The sequence below is a fragment of the Morus notabilis genome, unplaced genomic scaffold, assembly GCF_000414095.1.
Source record: "Morus notabilis unplaced genomic scaffold, ASM41409v2 Scaffold285, whole genome shotgun sequence".
Taxonomy (NCBI): domain Eukaryota; kingdom Viridiplantae; phylum Streptophyta; class Magnoliopsida; order Rosales; family Moraceae; genus Morus; species Morus notabilis.
Window position 1 is genome coordinate 356,916 of NW_010363065.1, and position 15,739 is coordinate 372,654.

General features: G+C 40.6%; 1 protein-coding gene across 1 annotated transcript; it reads left to right on the plus strand.

Annotated features, from left to right (window-relative positions):
* Window positions 1-1,848: 1,848 nt before the first annotated feature.
* On the plus strand, window positions 1,849-15,499 carry LOC21401703 (double-strand break repair protein MRE11). Its single transcript, XM_024169134.1, has 23 exons — window positions 1,849-2,001; window positions 2,460-2,507; window positions 2,963-3,098; window positions 3,274-3,431; window positions 3,804-3,894; window positions 4,411-4,530; window positions 4,610-4,678; window positions 4,778-4,869; window positions 5,631-5,733; window positions 5,900-6,007; window positions 6,122-6,184; window positions 11,395-11,466; window positions 11,594-11,671; window positions 12,189-12,251; window positions 12,352-12,412; window positions 12,519-12,601; window positions 12,901-13,014; window positions 13,342-13,416; window positions 13,546-13,617; window positions 13,715-13,980; window positions 14,240-14,360; window positions 14,733-14,930; window positions 15,127-15,499. The coding sequence occupies exons 2-23, from the start codon at window positions 2,491-2,493 to the stop codon at window positions 15,157-15,159; spliced, it is 2,193 nt and encodes a 730-aa protein (XP_024024902.1). The 5' UTR covers window positions 1,849-2,001; window positions 2,460-2,490; the 3' UTR covers window positions 15,160-15,499.
* Window positions 15,500-15,739: the final 240 nt, after the last annotated feature.

Below are 15,739 nucleotides of genomic sequence, written 5' to 3' on the forward strand. Positions count from 1 at the left end.
ATCAGTAGACTCAATAAGAATTTCTATACTTAATGAAAATTATTAAAAATTTATATTGTGCATGTGTCACGGTCCTATATAATCTCATTATGTAAAATACACTCATTTTGATATCTTGACATATCAACGATTGGATAAGATCGTTCCCTTCAGAATGTGAATGACATGTATTAATAATGTGATCAATTAAAAATTCTAAACTTTAATCGATAACCATTATGAACTTTATGTATAAATTATTATCCTTAAATAGTATCATTTAGTATATAACACTTATATACCATATTTAAGGTCACATAAATAGTCGTGAAATTTTCAATGACATTCATAAAGTATTTAATAATACATGCACATAAATAATGAAATTTCTACTTTATTAATTAAATAATAAAATCCTTAATTATATCTCATGCTTTCGGGACACCACTCCCAACAGTTCTCACCAAAGAACCCAAATCATGATTTGAGTATACCTTACAAACGAGTGTGTTCTTTTCATGACTCAAGTTATATCATTACAGTGTTTTCTCTCAAAAAATTCAAATTTCACTTTTTTGTTATAATATTTTTCTCTTACAAACACAACTCAGGTTCTTAACTTTGTTGTGAAACAAACACCTTTAGTCATGAAACAAACATATTGTGCGTGTTTGGAACCGTTTTTGAAAACGGTTTTCACGTATTTCGAGAAGCAAAAAATGAAAATGAAAACGTAATGACTTTTGTTTAGCAAATGTTTTGAAAATGAAAATAAAAAATGAAAACAATGAGAATGGTTTTTGTGAAGAAACTAGAAAACAGTTGAAAGTTGTTTTCACTTTTCTATTTTTATTTTTTAATAGTTAACAACAATATTATAATATATTAATTAATAAATACGATTTCACTTTTTTATTATACTCAAGACAATCTCTTAAAAAATTAACCAAATATAATTTTAAAATCACTCTCAAAATAATTATCAAAATAATCTTATTTTTACTTTTTATTAAAAATAAAATCATTTTAAAATTAATTCTAAACGCACCTACTATTTTTCTCAATTTTCAAATGAGTGTCTCTCTAATTTAAGCAAACCACAGGGTATAATTGTTATTCTCCAAAAGGACTAAAAAAAACAAAGAGAGAGATAAGAGAATGCCTTTGTCTTGTCATTTGCTTGGAGTCCTTTTAACAATAATATTATAATATATTAATTAATAAACATGATTTTATTTTTTTATTATACTCAAGATAATTTCTTAAAAAACTAACCAAATATAATTTTAAAATTAATCTCAAAATAATTATCAAAATAATCTTATTTTTACTTTTTATTAAAAATAAAATCATTTTAAAATTAATTCTAAATGCACCTACTATTTTTTTCAATTTTCCAATGAGTGTCTCTCTAAAGGCCCTGTTCACTTCGCGGATTCGAGTTTTCAATTCGAGTTGAGATGTGACATTTTCTGAGAATTTTTTACTATAGTAAAAAAAGTTAGATGTGACATTTTTTGAGAGCTTTTTACTGTAAAAACTTAAAATTAAAAACTCGAATTGGTGAAATGAACGAGGCCTTAAACTCAGATTTTAACTCTAAACTCAAGTTCAAACTCAAGTTCAAACTCTAAGGCCTCATTTTTTTTGCTGATTCGAGTTTTGCTACAGTAAAAAAGCTCTCAGAAACAGTCACATTTAACTTTTTTATTATAAAAAAAACTCTTATACAACATCACATATCAACTCGAATTAACAAACTGAACGGCCAAGCAAACCACGGGGTGTAAGTGTTATTCTCCAAAAGGACAAAAAAAAAAAAAAAAAAAAAAAAAAAAAGAAAAGAGAGAGAGAAGAGAATGCCTTTGTCCTGTCATTCGCCTGGAGTCCTTTTAACTTTTTTCCATCTTTCCTTCCGTCTCTTTTAAAATTCCCCGCCACCTCTCTCCATTTTTGTTATGCAAGCTTCGCCGAGTCTGCTCTTCTACTCACTCACGCTCCTCTTTACGACACATTAGACAGGTAAAAATGCTCTCTCATCGTTTGTTTGGTTACCGAGAAAATGTGAGAAAGTGAAGCAAAACCCCCTATCTCACAACATTCATAGTTGGGAAGCATTCTGTATCATTTTTGGGTTCTTACTATTTATCACCATCCGCTCGCTAGAAAATGGCATTTTTAGGGTCATAATTCTGGTTATAGATCTTGCTTGAGGTTCTCATATTTTCGATGATGTTTATTTTAAATGAATTTCGGTATTAGCCGATTGTAGACCGAGAGTTTTAGCATTTTTTGCTCAATTCTGGCACTTTTAGGGCAAATTTTGTTTATCAATTTTGAACTTTTGAGTTTTCTAGTTTTTGGGCGATCAAGTTTTTTAAGTATTTCGTGGAAATATTAGTGGTATTGACATGGTCAAATTGAAGGTTGGAATCTAAAGTCTTTTTTTTTTTTTCTTTCGTGATTCTACTCTGTTGTAGGTTTGAACTTCGAAAGGTGGAAATTTGTAACATGGGGGACCTGTCCAGGTGAAATCCTTTCTTTCTTAATCCTGTGTTTGGCTACTAGGAAAATGCTCCAGTGTAAAATGGAAAAATAAAAAAGCGTAATATACTTATTAAGAGCTAACTTTACGAGATAGTAGATTTACCGATTATTTAGGTTTCGGCATATTGAGAATCCAAACTTTTAGAATAATTTTGGGGAAAACGCTTGATTTTCTTGCATCAGACAAAACCTAACAAGAGCACTTTTGAACTCTTGGATGGAGGACGCTTTTGATTATTTCGAAAATAAAATCTTCCCTCTTCAGAAATATCACACAGCTCAAGTCCGCAAATGATCGGATTGTTTGCAACGCGAAAAAACTGGTTTTGGAATAGTATATCGTCTATAGTGTAGGAGAAGATTAATCAATGAAGCAATTTTTTAGTTTTCTGGACAGAAGTGTCTTTGTGTTCATCGATAACAATAGCAATTTTAGGGAGGAGATTAGCAATACGCTACGAATACTGGTTGCTACGGATTGCCATCTGGGCTATATGGAGAAAGATGAAATTCGGCGGCACGATTCGTTCCAGGCATTTGAAGAGATTTGCTCGATAGCATCCCAAAAGAAGGTGCTGATTTCTCTTTTAAATTTTATTGGTAATCGCTCATATGTAATACCACTTTGCCATTGCCAATAATTTTAGCTTAAAATCTGAAGGGGTTTTCATTTTGCATTTATTTTTGTGTAATCATATATTTTCATTTTTTTTATATATATAGGCACTGACATCCATCCGTTATCAGGTGGATTTTTTACTTCTAGGTGGTGATCTTTTCCATGAGAATAAGCCCTCGAGGTCAACACTAGTTAAAGCCATTGAGATTCTCCGTCGTCATTGCCTCAATGATCAGCCAATACAGTTCCAAGTTGTTAGCGACCAGACTGTGAATTTTCCAGACACGTAAATATTATTTTGTTTGCTCTGCAACTTCTGTCATGTTCATTGCACTAGTTGAGAATATTTTGCACGCAGGAGACCTGCCAAATCACCCCACCCTCATTTGTTTATTTATTTTTTGTTAGACATTAGTATTTCCTTGGTTGTTCTGGCAAACACCAAAAAAGAGGAAAGAAAAATCCTTGAACTCTGAGTGTTGAATTCTTTGGCTTTTGCACAAACGAACAAACACTCTCGTGCAGGTGTATTACAGGCAACTCTGACTAAATGTTTAGTTGATTTCATCTTATTTTCAATAATTTAAACTTTGAAAAGTTATTGTTGGTAGTTGGAACCTTTTTTCTTTTTGTTTATGGCAATGTGCTTCTTTGACAGATTTGGTCGTGTAAATTATGAAGATCCAAACTTCAATGTTGGCTTGCCAGTGTTCAGTATTCATGGAAATCATGATGATCCAGCTGGAGTGGTATGATTTATGGTAAAATGGAATATTTTATTTATGTTTGTTCTTGATTTATTGCATATTCTTGTAAATCACATTTAAGTGGGTGTTCACATATATTTAAGGTAAGAAGTATACCTAATAAATCAAGCCCTCCTGTGCCTGTCTGTGGTATCCAGAGATCCAAGAGCACTCTGAAATGTTTTTCTCTGTAAATCTCAGTTGATCTGCCACCCAATCTCCACAGTATTTATTTATTTATTTTTTGGCTCTCTTTTTGCTACCAAGGCTGGAAACAACGAGAAGTAAAACACAACTTACATTAATACTTTGAACATGATATCGTCTTGTCAATAGGATGGCAGGTTTTTTTTCTCCCTCTTTTTGCTCATTGGGCTGGTGATATATCTCTTTGTATCATTAAAATTCACTTTCCACTAAACTTTTCCTTTCTTTTCTTTCTTTCACCTTTGTAGTTATATGGATACATGTTTTAAACCATTGATAATTTCCATCCTTATTATGGTAATTTATTGACAGGATAACCTCTCCGCAGTTGATATTCTATCAGTGTGCAATCTTGTGAACTATTTTGGAAAAATGGTCCTTGGGGGTTCTGGTGTTGGTCAGATCACCGTCTACCCTATTCTTATTAGGAAGGTCTGTTGGTTTATAAATAGTTTATAAGTCATATTTGCTAGTCACTTTTTGTAGCACTAATAACTCCTTATAATTGCAGGGTTCAACAGCTGTGGCTCTGTATGGTCTTGGAAACATCAGAGATGAAAGGCTTAATAGAATGTTTCAGGTATTATGTGCGCAATGTTGGTTTTTCCTCCGAGTTGTTACTGACACTAAAAGCAGTTTCAGATGGTTGGTTGTTTTTTTTATTTAAATAATTTTTCAGACACCTCATGCTGTGCAATTCATGAGACCGGAAGCTCAAGAGGGTGTTCAAGTATCAGAGTGGTTTAACATTCTCGTGCTTCATCAGAACAGGTTTTGATAGGCCCTTATCCATTTCCCTTATGCTCAGAGGAATAAGGAGGCATGGGTTTAGGAATGTTTGTCAGTAGGGTTGAGTTAGTCGGTTGTATTGTAAGTAAGGAAACTGTTCGGGTTGTTGCAAGTTAGTAAGAAGGATTCTGATTTCTGATTGGTTAGTGGAAGATTAGTTGTAAATAAAAGGAGACAGATAGAAAGAGAGGTAGGTGTTGATTGGGAATTTTCTTAGCTTAGTCCAAGTAGGGAGGGGGGCAGATGCTCTAAATCTGCTGGGTTGTTGTTCATTTTACAGAAGCCATTTGGCTGAATCGTTCAATTCAATGAAAGAGATTCAGTTCGTTCTGTGTTTATTTCCATTCTTTTGTTAGGAGATCCTAACAGTGTTGGTGAGTGTGTGTGTGTGGTTTGTTGGGGGTGGGGCGTGTCTCGGGGCTAGACTGGTCTACTGCTAGCTAGCACTGTTCATCGGGCTTTATGTGCTCGCATGTGTGTAGACGCCTCATGTCTGTGACATTTCCTTCCAGTGTGAGGAAAATATAAGGAGAGAGAGACTACAGGCTGTACATGAGATAAGAATTAAAGTTTAAGACTTAACAGGGTCGTAAGTGTCATGCTGGTTTAACACTGTGGTCCTTCATCAGAACAGTTTTGTGCATGGGGAGGGTGACCATTTACGTAGAACTTTCATATGATCTTTATGTTACTTCAATTAAGATACCAACATGTTTGATCTTCAATGTTCTATTGCTTTGCAGAATAAAGGCAAACCCAAAAAATGCAATCAATGAGCACTTTTTGCCACGCTTCCTAGACTTCATTGTGTGGGGTCATGAACATGAATGTCTTGTTGACCCTCAGGTGCGGTGATATAAAGTCTTTCTCGTGAACATACATAATATATGGATCTCCAAGTGCTAGTGTTGATGTGCATCTGTAACTCTAGTATTTTTATTGATTGCCTATAATCTATATGTGGGATAATGGGATATACTCAATAAAGTGAAGATAAATCGCTTTTTGACAGGAAGTTCCAGGAATGGGATTTCACATTACACAACCTGGTTCTTCAGTTGCTACATCACTTATTGATGGAGAATCAAAGCCAAAGCACGTGCTTCTGTTAGAAATAAAGGTTGTCTCCTTTTCCATTTTAAATTCACATCCTAAGCAACAATCGTAAGCAACATCATCTACGGCTGGCTTTTACTTTCCAACCGTGTTAGTGATTGATGCATTTGTCATGTAGGGGAATCAATATCGTCCAACCAAGATACCTTTGACATCAGTTAGGCCTTTTGAGTATACAGAGGTAATTTGGTTATATATTTTGTTCATCGTATTTGGTTTGGTAGCAAGTAATTTGGTTATATATCATTCGTTCATCGTATTTGGTTTGGTATTGCTACTGTGTTAGGCCTCCTATTACGTTAGTCTATGCTAGGAAGAGGGGCCGTAGGGGGAAATCGCTGGAAACAGGGGAGGGAAGTGGAAATATGGGAAATGGGTGCTGATGTGTCAAGTTAGTTACGAGTTGTTACTCTACTATGGGATTATTTGAGTGTGCAGGAACCTAACAGTTTGGTATCAGAGCGGTTGATCCATGGCGGAAGCTTCTGGCGGACGTCCACCAGAGGAGGTGATGTCTCGACTCGAACAGCGAATGGATACGTTCTACGAGGCGTTGTAGATTGTGGAGGCTATGATAGAGCCTCTCCCTAAACCCCTCCGCCTCGGTTCGACGCGGGTCAACAGCGATTCCCCGACCTTCATCGGCCGGGCCCGAACGTTCGGCCAGTGTCGCCGCCTCCGCCTCCGCGCAATGAAGAACCTCGGCGATACGAGCGGGAATACTAGCAAGAGACGCCACCGTTGCCGAGAGGACGGGCTGAACACCGGGGAAGGAGGCTGGAGATGCCAATATTCCAGGGAGAGGACCCCCAAGGATGGGTGTTTAGGGCCGACCGGTACCTTGTTATGAATGAAGTGGAGGAGGAAGAGAGGGTGGTGGTGGCTTCGGTATGCGTGGAGGGGCGAGCTTTGGGATGGTTCCAATGGGCAGACGCGCAAGAACCGTTCAGATCTTGGCGTGAACTTCACGCGGCTGTGCTGCGTCGTTTCGGTCGTGCCAGGGAAGTCGACCCAGTGGAGCAACTGATGACTCTCAGGCAGCGAACGTCGGTGGCGGAATATCGGGACGAGTTTGAATCAACGGCGGCGCAGATGCAGGGAGTCCCTGAAGCCATATTCAAAGGGGCTTTCCTTCATGGGCTCCGGGAGGATATTCGGGCTGAACTGAAAATGCACCGGCCCAATGGCTTGCACAAGATGATGGATCTGGCCCAGCAGGTGGAGGCCCGCAATGAGGCAGCGGATCGGGTCCGAAGGTATGGGCCGTGGGCCCATATCCGAGTATGTAGGGCGCTTTGGGGGATCCTCTGAAGTCCTCAACACGGGTTCCTACCCACCCGAGGGCCCCCTTTGATCCAAACCTTAGCATGAGGTGGCGCTAGGGCAGGGAGCTCGGTTGGGTAGTGGTGTAGGGTCGAATCCCCCTTCTGGTGAGGCGGCGGCGTACAAGCGGCTCACTGAGGAGGAGATCCAGCAGCGGAGAGCCCGAGGGCTCTGCTTCAAATGCGACGAGAAGTTCAGCCCGGGACACCGATGCAAGAACCGGCAGTTACAGGTTCTCATTATGGCAGACGAAGGAGACGAATCGGGGGAGGACAGTGAGGATGGCCGGGAGCCGTTGGCGGTGGAGGACAAAGGAAAGGAGATCTCGAACGCAAAGGTGGATCTATCTTTAAACTTGATGCGGGGGGTGTCCTCCTCCAACACTATGAAGCTCCGGGGACGGATTGGTGGCCGGGAGGTCGTGGTGCTGGTGGACAGCGGCGCCACCCACAGCTTCATCTCAGAAACGGTGGTACGAGAGCTACACTTGCCAGTGGACTCCACGGTAAGTCACTATTTTGGTAGGCAATGGGTTGAGCGTCAAGCAATCGGGGAATATGTCGGGAGGTTAGTGTCTGGATCCAAGGTCACTTGGTGGTGGAGGATTTCTTTTCCTTTGAATTGGGCGGGGTTGATTTGGTCTTAGGGGTGTCGTGGCTCAGCACCCTTGGAGAGGTACGGGCTGATTGGTCTAAATTCCTAATGAAATTCCGAGCAGGGCCAACTTGGGTGGTTTGGCGTGGTGACCCAAGCTTGTTTTATGCACCGGTCAAGGTGAGTTCCTTAGTCAGGACTCTGTCACCGGCCGGAGTAGGGGTATTGGTTGAAGTTTGTGAACTCTCGATGCAGTGGCTAGAAGAGGAGCACAGAGCGGTACCGGAGGACGTGCGGATGGTGGTGGACAGTTTCGAGGAGGTGTTTGATAATCCCACGTGGCTGCCACCACACCGGGGACGAGACCACAGGATCATTCTGAGGGAGGGCACCGATCCGCCCAATGTTCGGCCTTACCGATTCCCGCAAATTCAGAAGGGAGAGATAGAACGGTTGGTGACAGACATGTTGGCTTCTGGTATCATACGGCCTAGTAGCAGCCTTTACTCCAGCCCGGTCCTCTTAGTCAAAAAGAAAGACGGAAGTTGGCGTTTCTGTGTAGACTATCGCGCGCTGAACCAAGTTACAATCCCTGACAAGTTTCCGATTCCAATGATCGATGAATTGCTCGATGAACTCAATAGGGCGGTAGTATTTTCAAAATTAGACTTGCGAGCAGAGTACCACCAAATCAGGGTGCATGAGGCCGATATTGAGAAAACGGCCTTTCGAACGCATGAGGGCCACTATGAGTTTCTCGTCATGCGCTTTGGCTTGATGAACTTCCCGGCCACTTTCCAAGCCCTTATGAATAGGATCTTCCGTCAATATCTTCGGAAGTTTGTTCTTGTTCTTTGACGACATTTTGTGTATAGCCGCTCATGGGAGGAACACCGCCAACACCTCGCCGTGGTCCTTCAAGTTTTGCAGCGCGAACGGTTATTTGCCAATAAAAAGAAATGTTGTTTTGGCCAGCCCCAATTAGAATACCTGGGCCACATCGTTTCAGCTCGTGGGGTGGCTGTCGACCCTTCCAAGATTCAGGCAATTACCTCTTGGCCCCCCTTTGAGCAACGCCCGGGAGGTGCGAGGATTCTTGGGGCTCACTAGTTACTACAGGCGGTTTGTCAAGGGCTATGGGATGATCGCACGACCACACTAACGGAGCTGCTCAAGAAGAAGGAATTTGTCTGGACAGAGGAAGCATGTCGAGCATTCAACGAGCTCAAGTTGGCTATGACTCGAATTCCGGTTCTGGCCATGCCTGACTTCTCGAAGCAGTTCATTGTCGAGACTAATGCTTCGGGTAGTGGGTTGGGGGTAGTGTTGATGCAAGAGGATAGGCCCATTGCCTTTTTCAGTAAAGCTCTAGCCCCTCCTTCCCGATTGAAGTCGGTGTATGAGAGAGAACTCATGGGGGTGGTTCTGGCGGTTCAGAAATGGCGACATTATCTTTTGGGACGTCACTTTGTGGTCCGCACTGACCAACAAAGCTTGCGGTTCCTATTGAATCAGCGCCAACTCCCTCCCGAGCAGCTTCGCTGGGTGTATAAACTTTTGGGTTATGATCTAGAGGTGCAGTACAAGTTGGGGGCCTCCAACCGCGTCGCCGATGCACTGTCCCGCAGGGGAGACTGGGCTGAGGCTTCCCTCGCTGCTTTCACAATACCACACACGTGGGATTTTGCTACTATCCAGTTGGAGCAACGTACGAAACCAGGTTGGTGGCCATCATATCGAAACTAGAAAAAGGAGAGGTTGAGGAGGGGTATGCGCTGAAGAACGGATTGATGTTTTACAAAGAGATGCTAGTTTTGGTGGAGAGCTCGGCTGGTCCACGAGTTTCATGACTCGGTCATTGGTGGGCATTCGGGCTTTGTCCGCACCTACAAGCGGCTGTCGCGGTGGTTTTTTGGCGAGGTATAAAGTGCTATATCCGGGAGTATGTGGCTAATTGTGAGATATGCCAGAGAAACAAGACAGAGGCACTGTCCCCGGCCGGCCTCCTGCAGCCCCTACCGATCCCCACCCAAGTTTGGGATGACGTTTCCATGGATTTTGTTGGGGGTCTGCCCAAGTCCGGAGGGTTCGACACCATTCTGGTAGTGGTGGACTGCTTGTCAAAATACGCCCATTTTTGCCCCGTGGCCCATCCATTCTCAGCCAAGCAGGTGGCCACTTTATTCATTTCCGCCATTGTCAGGCTCCACGGAATTCCGCGGTCCATTGTGAGTGATCGGGACGCCATGTTCATTAGCAATTTTTGGCGGGAGATGTTCAAGTTACAGGGCACTAAGCTGCACACGAGTTCGGCCTACCACCCCGAATTGGATGGGCAAACAGAGGTAGTAAATCGTTGCTTAGAAACATATTTGCGTTGTTTCGCAGGTGATAAGCCTCGGCAATGGTCAACCTTCCTTCCGTGGGCAGAATATTGGTTTAACACGACCTTTAATGCTTCCACCAAGTTCACCCCCTTCTGCATTGTGTATGGTTGTGATCCCCCGGCTCTCTACCATTTCCAAGACTCTCCTAGCGTGGTGGCAGCCGTGGAGGAATAGATCACCCTGTGTAACGCCATGCTTGATCTGCTGAAATCTCACCTGTTATTGGCCCAGTAACGCATGAAGAAATTCGCCGATAATCATCGGAGATAGTTAAGCTTCGAGGTAGGTGCGTTGGTCCTGCTCAAACTGCGGCCCTACAGGCTAAAATCCTTGGCTCGCCGCGTCAATGAGAAATTCAGCCCGAGCTTCTATGGGCCCTTCGAAGTGGTGGAACGCATTGGACCAGTGGCGTATTGCTTGAGGTTGCCTGACAATACTCGCATACACCCGGTCTTCCACGTGTCTCAGCTGAAGCCCTTTAAGGGGGCTGTGGCTAAGGTCCAACCTCTCCCGCTCAGTTGACGGACGATATGGAGCTCTGTGTCCGTCCAACCAACGTGTTGGCCTCTCAGGTGGTGATGGTGGGAGGTCGCGAGGAACCAGAGGTGCTGATTAAGTGGCAGGGCCTGCCGGACTGGGAATCCACTTGGGAGCCTGTTGCTGCCATCCGCTCCTAGTTTCCCTCTTTCAACCTTGAGGACAAGGTTGTTACGTTAATCTATGCTAGGAAGAGGGGCCGTAGGGGGAAATCGCTGGAAACAGGGGAGGGAAGTGGAAATATGGGAAATCACAGTACCTCGTGGACCCCGCCGATCTGGTTTCTCATCTCCTCCCTCATCCCACCGATTTCTTCCCGGATCTGTGGAATCTGCTCGGCCGTCAGGGACTGCACCACTTCCTGCAGCACCGTTAGCCCCTTCTCTGTCGCGACCAGCCTCTCACTCGTTAGTAAGAATTAATAAAAGGAACTTGACCCATTTTCAAGCAATTTCTCTTGTTACTCTACTGTGGGATTATTCGAGTGTGCAGGAACCTAACATACTGCACGACTACTGTTCTGATAAATAACTCAATTTTCCTGTTGCAGGTTGTATTAAAGGATGAACCTGATATTAATCCTAATGATCAAAATTCAATTCTTGTACACTTGGACAAAGTGGTATGTACATTTTGAAGTTATATTAGCCGAATTCAATTTCTCTTTTAGTATATTTCCTCGTTTCTCTTATTTTCTTGGTGGCATGTTATACATAATTAGTAACCTTACAACTATAAATTGCTTTCAGGTGGGAAATCTGATAGAAAAGTCCAGAAAAAAATATGTGGATAAGTCAGAGCTCAAACTTCCACTAATCCGTATAAAGGTAATTTCTGCTGATACTTGAAATGCTATTGTGGCAGAATGTGATCCATACTTGCGCACTTGTTTCTCTTTTGGATCGGTTGTCTGTCCCATATTTCACCTTTGGAGCAAGCTCATATTTGCTTTTTTTTTTTTTTAATCTTTAAATGTTTCTAGTAGTACATGTACATGGAATGTAGTCGTCTGACAAGTGACATCTGAATTTGAAATGAAAAATAAAATAAAATAGAAATGGGAAGAAGAATAGGATAAGCCTTAGCCTACTGCTTTTCTATGTCTTCTTCCCCTTTTGCCTTCATGTATAACTTTACTCGTACCTTTTTTGCACCATCTTTATCTTCTGCTAGATATAATTCTCGTTGCTTTTTCTTTAGGGGCAAGGTGACCAATTTGTGACTGGTCTTATGCTCAACTTTTTAAATATTCCCATGTCTTTATTTTGGACAATATAATTTCTGATAAATGGCTCTTTAGTCTCTTTCTCGCTTGAGAGTTAACTTGGTCAGTTAATTCGGCAGGTAGACTATTCTGGATTTATGACGATCAATGCGCAAAGATTTGGTCAAAAGTATGTGGGAAAGGTATCTTCAATCTTCCACCCATCCTGTATTAGTAAGCTAGTGGTTTATTTTCATGACCATTACGCTTGGGAAGTAAATTATTAATTATAACATATTGTAGGTTGCAAACCCTCAAGACATTCTTATATTTTCTAAGGCTTCAAAAAAGGGTCAAACTGCAGGTAAGTTAATTGTCTATCAAACTACTTACAGTTGCAATGATTTCCAAAACAAGTGTGTTCATTTGAATAATACGGTACCAATTGTTGTCTTCTTTCTTTTTGGTAGGGAAAATCAATGATTCTGAACGACTTCGCCCGGAAGAGCTTAATCAACAAAACATAGAGGCTCTAGTTGCTGAAAATAATTTGGTATCCTACTGTTTTAGTTCTTTCACTTTTATTTGTATCACAGTTTATTTGTATTTTAATCAAAGACAACTATCAGTTAAAAACAAAATCCACTTTGCAACTTAATACAAGTCTTTGAGGCGTAGTGGGCCTTTTATGGGATTACTTTCTGTTTCCTAAGTGAATTCAAGTTCGCATAAGTATTGAAATGATTCAAATATTTTCGAAAAAGAAATTCAAATGAACAATAACAAGGACTTATTAGCATGACAGACTTTGTGTTAAGACTCGATGGCTCACGGCAATATTTGATCATGCAGAAAATGGAAATCCTGCCTGTCAATGATCTGGATGTTGCATTACACAATTTTGTGAATAAGGACGACAAAATGGCTTTCTTCTCTTGTATTCAATACAATCTTCAGGAAACACGAGTAAGTAAATGGTGTCTGTATTTTCCCATTGCAGGATTATACTGGGTAGTCAAGGATTCATCTTCATTACACGCCAAATATATCTATATATATATATATATATATATATATATATATATATATATATATATATATATATATATATATATATATATATATATAATTAAATATTTTTGAGTTGTTAACCTGTTAGGGTAATTGATACAAGATCATATTAATATATTTTATGACCAAACAATTACGTTTACATATAGAGAAACATCTCTGTTTATTCATTGTCTTCATTCAACTGATGCTAATAACTGCTCATTTCTTTATTCCCTACAGAATAGAATTGCTAAGGACGACACCCTGAAATTTGAAGAGGAAGATTTGATTCTTAAAGTTGGAGAATGCTTGGAGGCAAGAAGTTCACAATTTTTATACGCGTCTTTTTAGCTTACATTATTGATTTCCTAATGTCTGCTTTAGGGAGGTTTTACTTCCACTATATTTGTTTCAACTATATGTATATGTGCTTGTCTTCTGCAGGAACGCGTCAAGGAAAGGTCTACTCGCTCAAAGGATAGTGAACAGCTCTCTTCAGCTTTTCAATACTCAGAGGTACTTTTTTTTTCCTGCTTTGCGGAAGTTGAGAGGCTCATTTCTAGCTTTTGGAACTTTGAACATCTGCTTACTTTACTGTACTAAACTTTTGTAGGATTTCAGAAGTAATAGTAGTGCAGGAGTCAGAAGTGCAGTTTCCTTTAGCGATGATGAAGACGCAACACAGATGCCTGGCTTGAAATCGACTGCTAGAGGCCGGAAGGGGTCTTCTGGGCCATCTGCTGCTGCTTCAGAAATTGGAAAAGGAAAAACCACCGCAAGAGGAAGGGGTAGGGGCAGAGGTAGCGGCAGGGGTAGTGCTGCCGGTACCTTGAAGCAGACAACTCTTGATGCAGCTCTCGGATTTCGCCCTTCTCAGAGGTTATCTTTTGATCTTATTACTAGATAAAGAATAAATAATAACAAGGCCATGAAGATTGTAAAGCTTTGGTAGTCCTTTCAAGTTTAAGAAAGTGTAAGCAAATCCAATTTGATGTTAAGCATCAATAGTACCGTGACTATGGATTCTGCACGGGTATATTATGCGAAAGTCATTAAATGCATGCATGTAATTAGAAGCCTTCTGCACTTTATTTTATATTGCACTAAACACATCAAGACATTCACCTTGCTTCTACAGATCTGCATCAATTGCTGCAACTGCTGCAGTTCAAAGTATTGCTGATGACAAGGCAGATGTGGATTCTGCTTCGAGTGAAGATGCAGGGAAATTTGAAGTTGATGAGATTGATGACAGTTCGGTATGAACTACCATCTTAGTCCATTCAAATTTTGAGTTGAACTGGAAGAAGCTAGCTCTTTTCTAGGTTTAAAGAAAAAAAAAAACGATAAACAAAAAAATTTAATCGGTTTAAAGTTTAGTTGAATAGGAAGCAGCTCACACCTTTTTTTTTTTTCTTTTTTTTAATTATCTTTTTCTTAAGTTTATTTGTCATCTGCATTGTGCATGAATATTTCGTTGCATAGCAATTATACTTCTATTACTGAGGTTCTTGTATAATTAGGCAAGCGATGATACAGTTGTCTATGTATAGCAGCCTGAGAAAAAAAAAAAGTTTTGTGCTTCCTTATGTGCTTACTCCACGTATTCAAATTTTCTTCGTCTTTTGAAGGAAAATGATGAAAGTGTCAAAGGCAAAGGACGCAAAAGGGCTGCTCCAAGGGGAAGAAGTAGAGGTTCTACACAATCCTCTAAGCGGGGAAGGGCATCAGACAACCCTGCAGTGCACCAAATGCTTATGAGCAGGGATGACGACGACGACGACGACGACGATGATGCGGCAAAGAAACGAAACAAGCCCCAACCTCGGGTTAGATTGTGTTCCTTTTCCTTCACTTTTTCCTGTGTGTGGTCTCTTTTTACAATATGATCATCTGATTCATATCCTTATCAGTGGCATATTATGCTTGTGAGTTCACATCAGCTCGGTCCTTTTCATTTCATGTATTTAGTTCTTGTCCGTATTCATATTTGGCTACGATCTTTTTCGTCTCTTCATTTCGTAGGTAACAAGAAATTATGGTGCTCTAAGGAGGTAAGAGATGTTGAGATGAACCACTATCTCCACATCGTAGACTGCGAGGAAGTTTTACAAGTGGTTGCAAGGAACACAAGAAGGCCGTGTATGCTAAAATTATTGTAGATGGTTGGATAATTTGTTAAACTTTTGGTTCTCTAATTCTGTGTAAATTTGGGTTGTATTTTTATTTTATTTTTCCGTGATGCACGAAATGATTATTTGTACTTAACTTGGAATTTTTTTATTTTTTATTTTTTATTTTTTATGCTGGGCCTCTGATTTCACTTCATCGGATTGGTGCAAATTAGAATACACAACCGCTATGGATCTCAAGGTCGCTTTCTGATGAAAGTAGAATTTCGTAGTTTTGCTCTTTTTTTTTTTTGGTTTTTTTTTTTTTTTTTGGGTTTCTTGGTCAGCGTTTCAAGCTTTGAATCTTTAGAGCTTTCAATGCATAAACCTTGCAATTCTCGGGCTGTAAGAACTTGGAAACAGAGGAAGCTTTAGCGAATAACGGGATAGGGCCATTTAGTGAGGAAAATAAAAGAGGGTGAAAATTTTAATTTTTGTTTCATAGTGTTTGTTTTTCTCATCTTTTC

Coding starts and splice junctions, on each gene's coding strand:
- LOC21401703 (XM_024169134.1), top strand. Junction 4,870..5,630: donor CTCGTGCTTCATCAGAACAG/GTTTTGATAGGC, acceptor ATTGCTTTGCAG/AATAAAGGCAAACCCAAAAA. Junction 13,015..13,341: donor ACAATCTTCAGGAAACACGA/GTAAGTAAATGG, acceptor TATTCCCTACAG/AATAGAATTGCTAAGGACGA.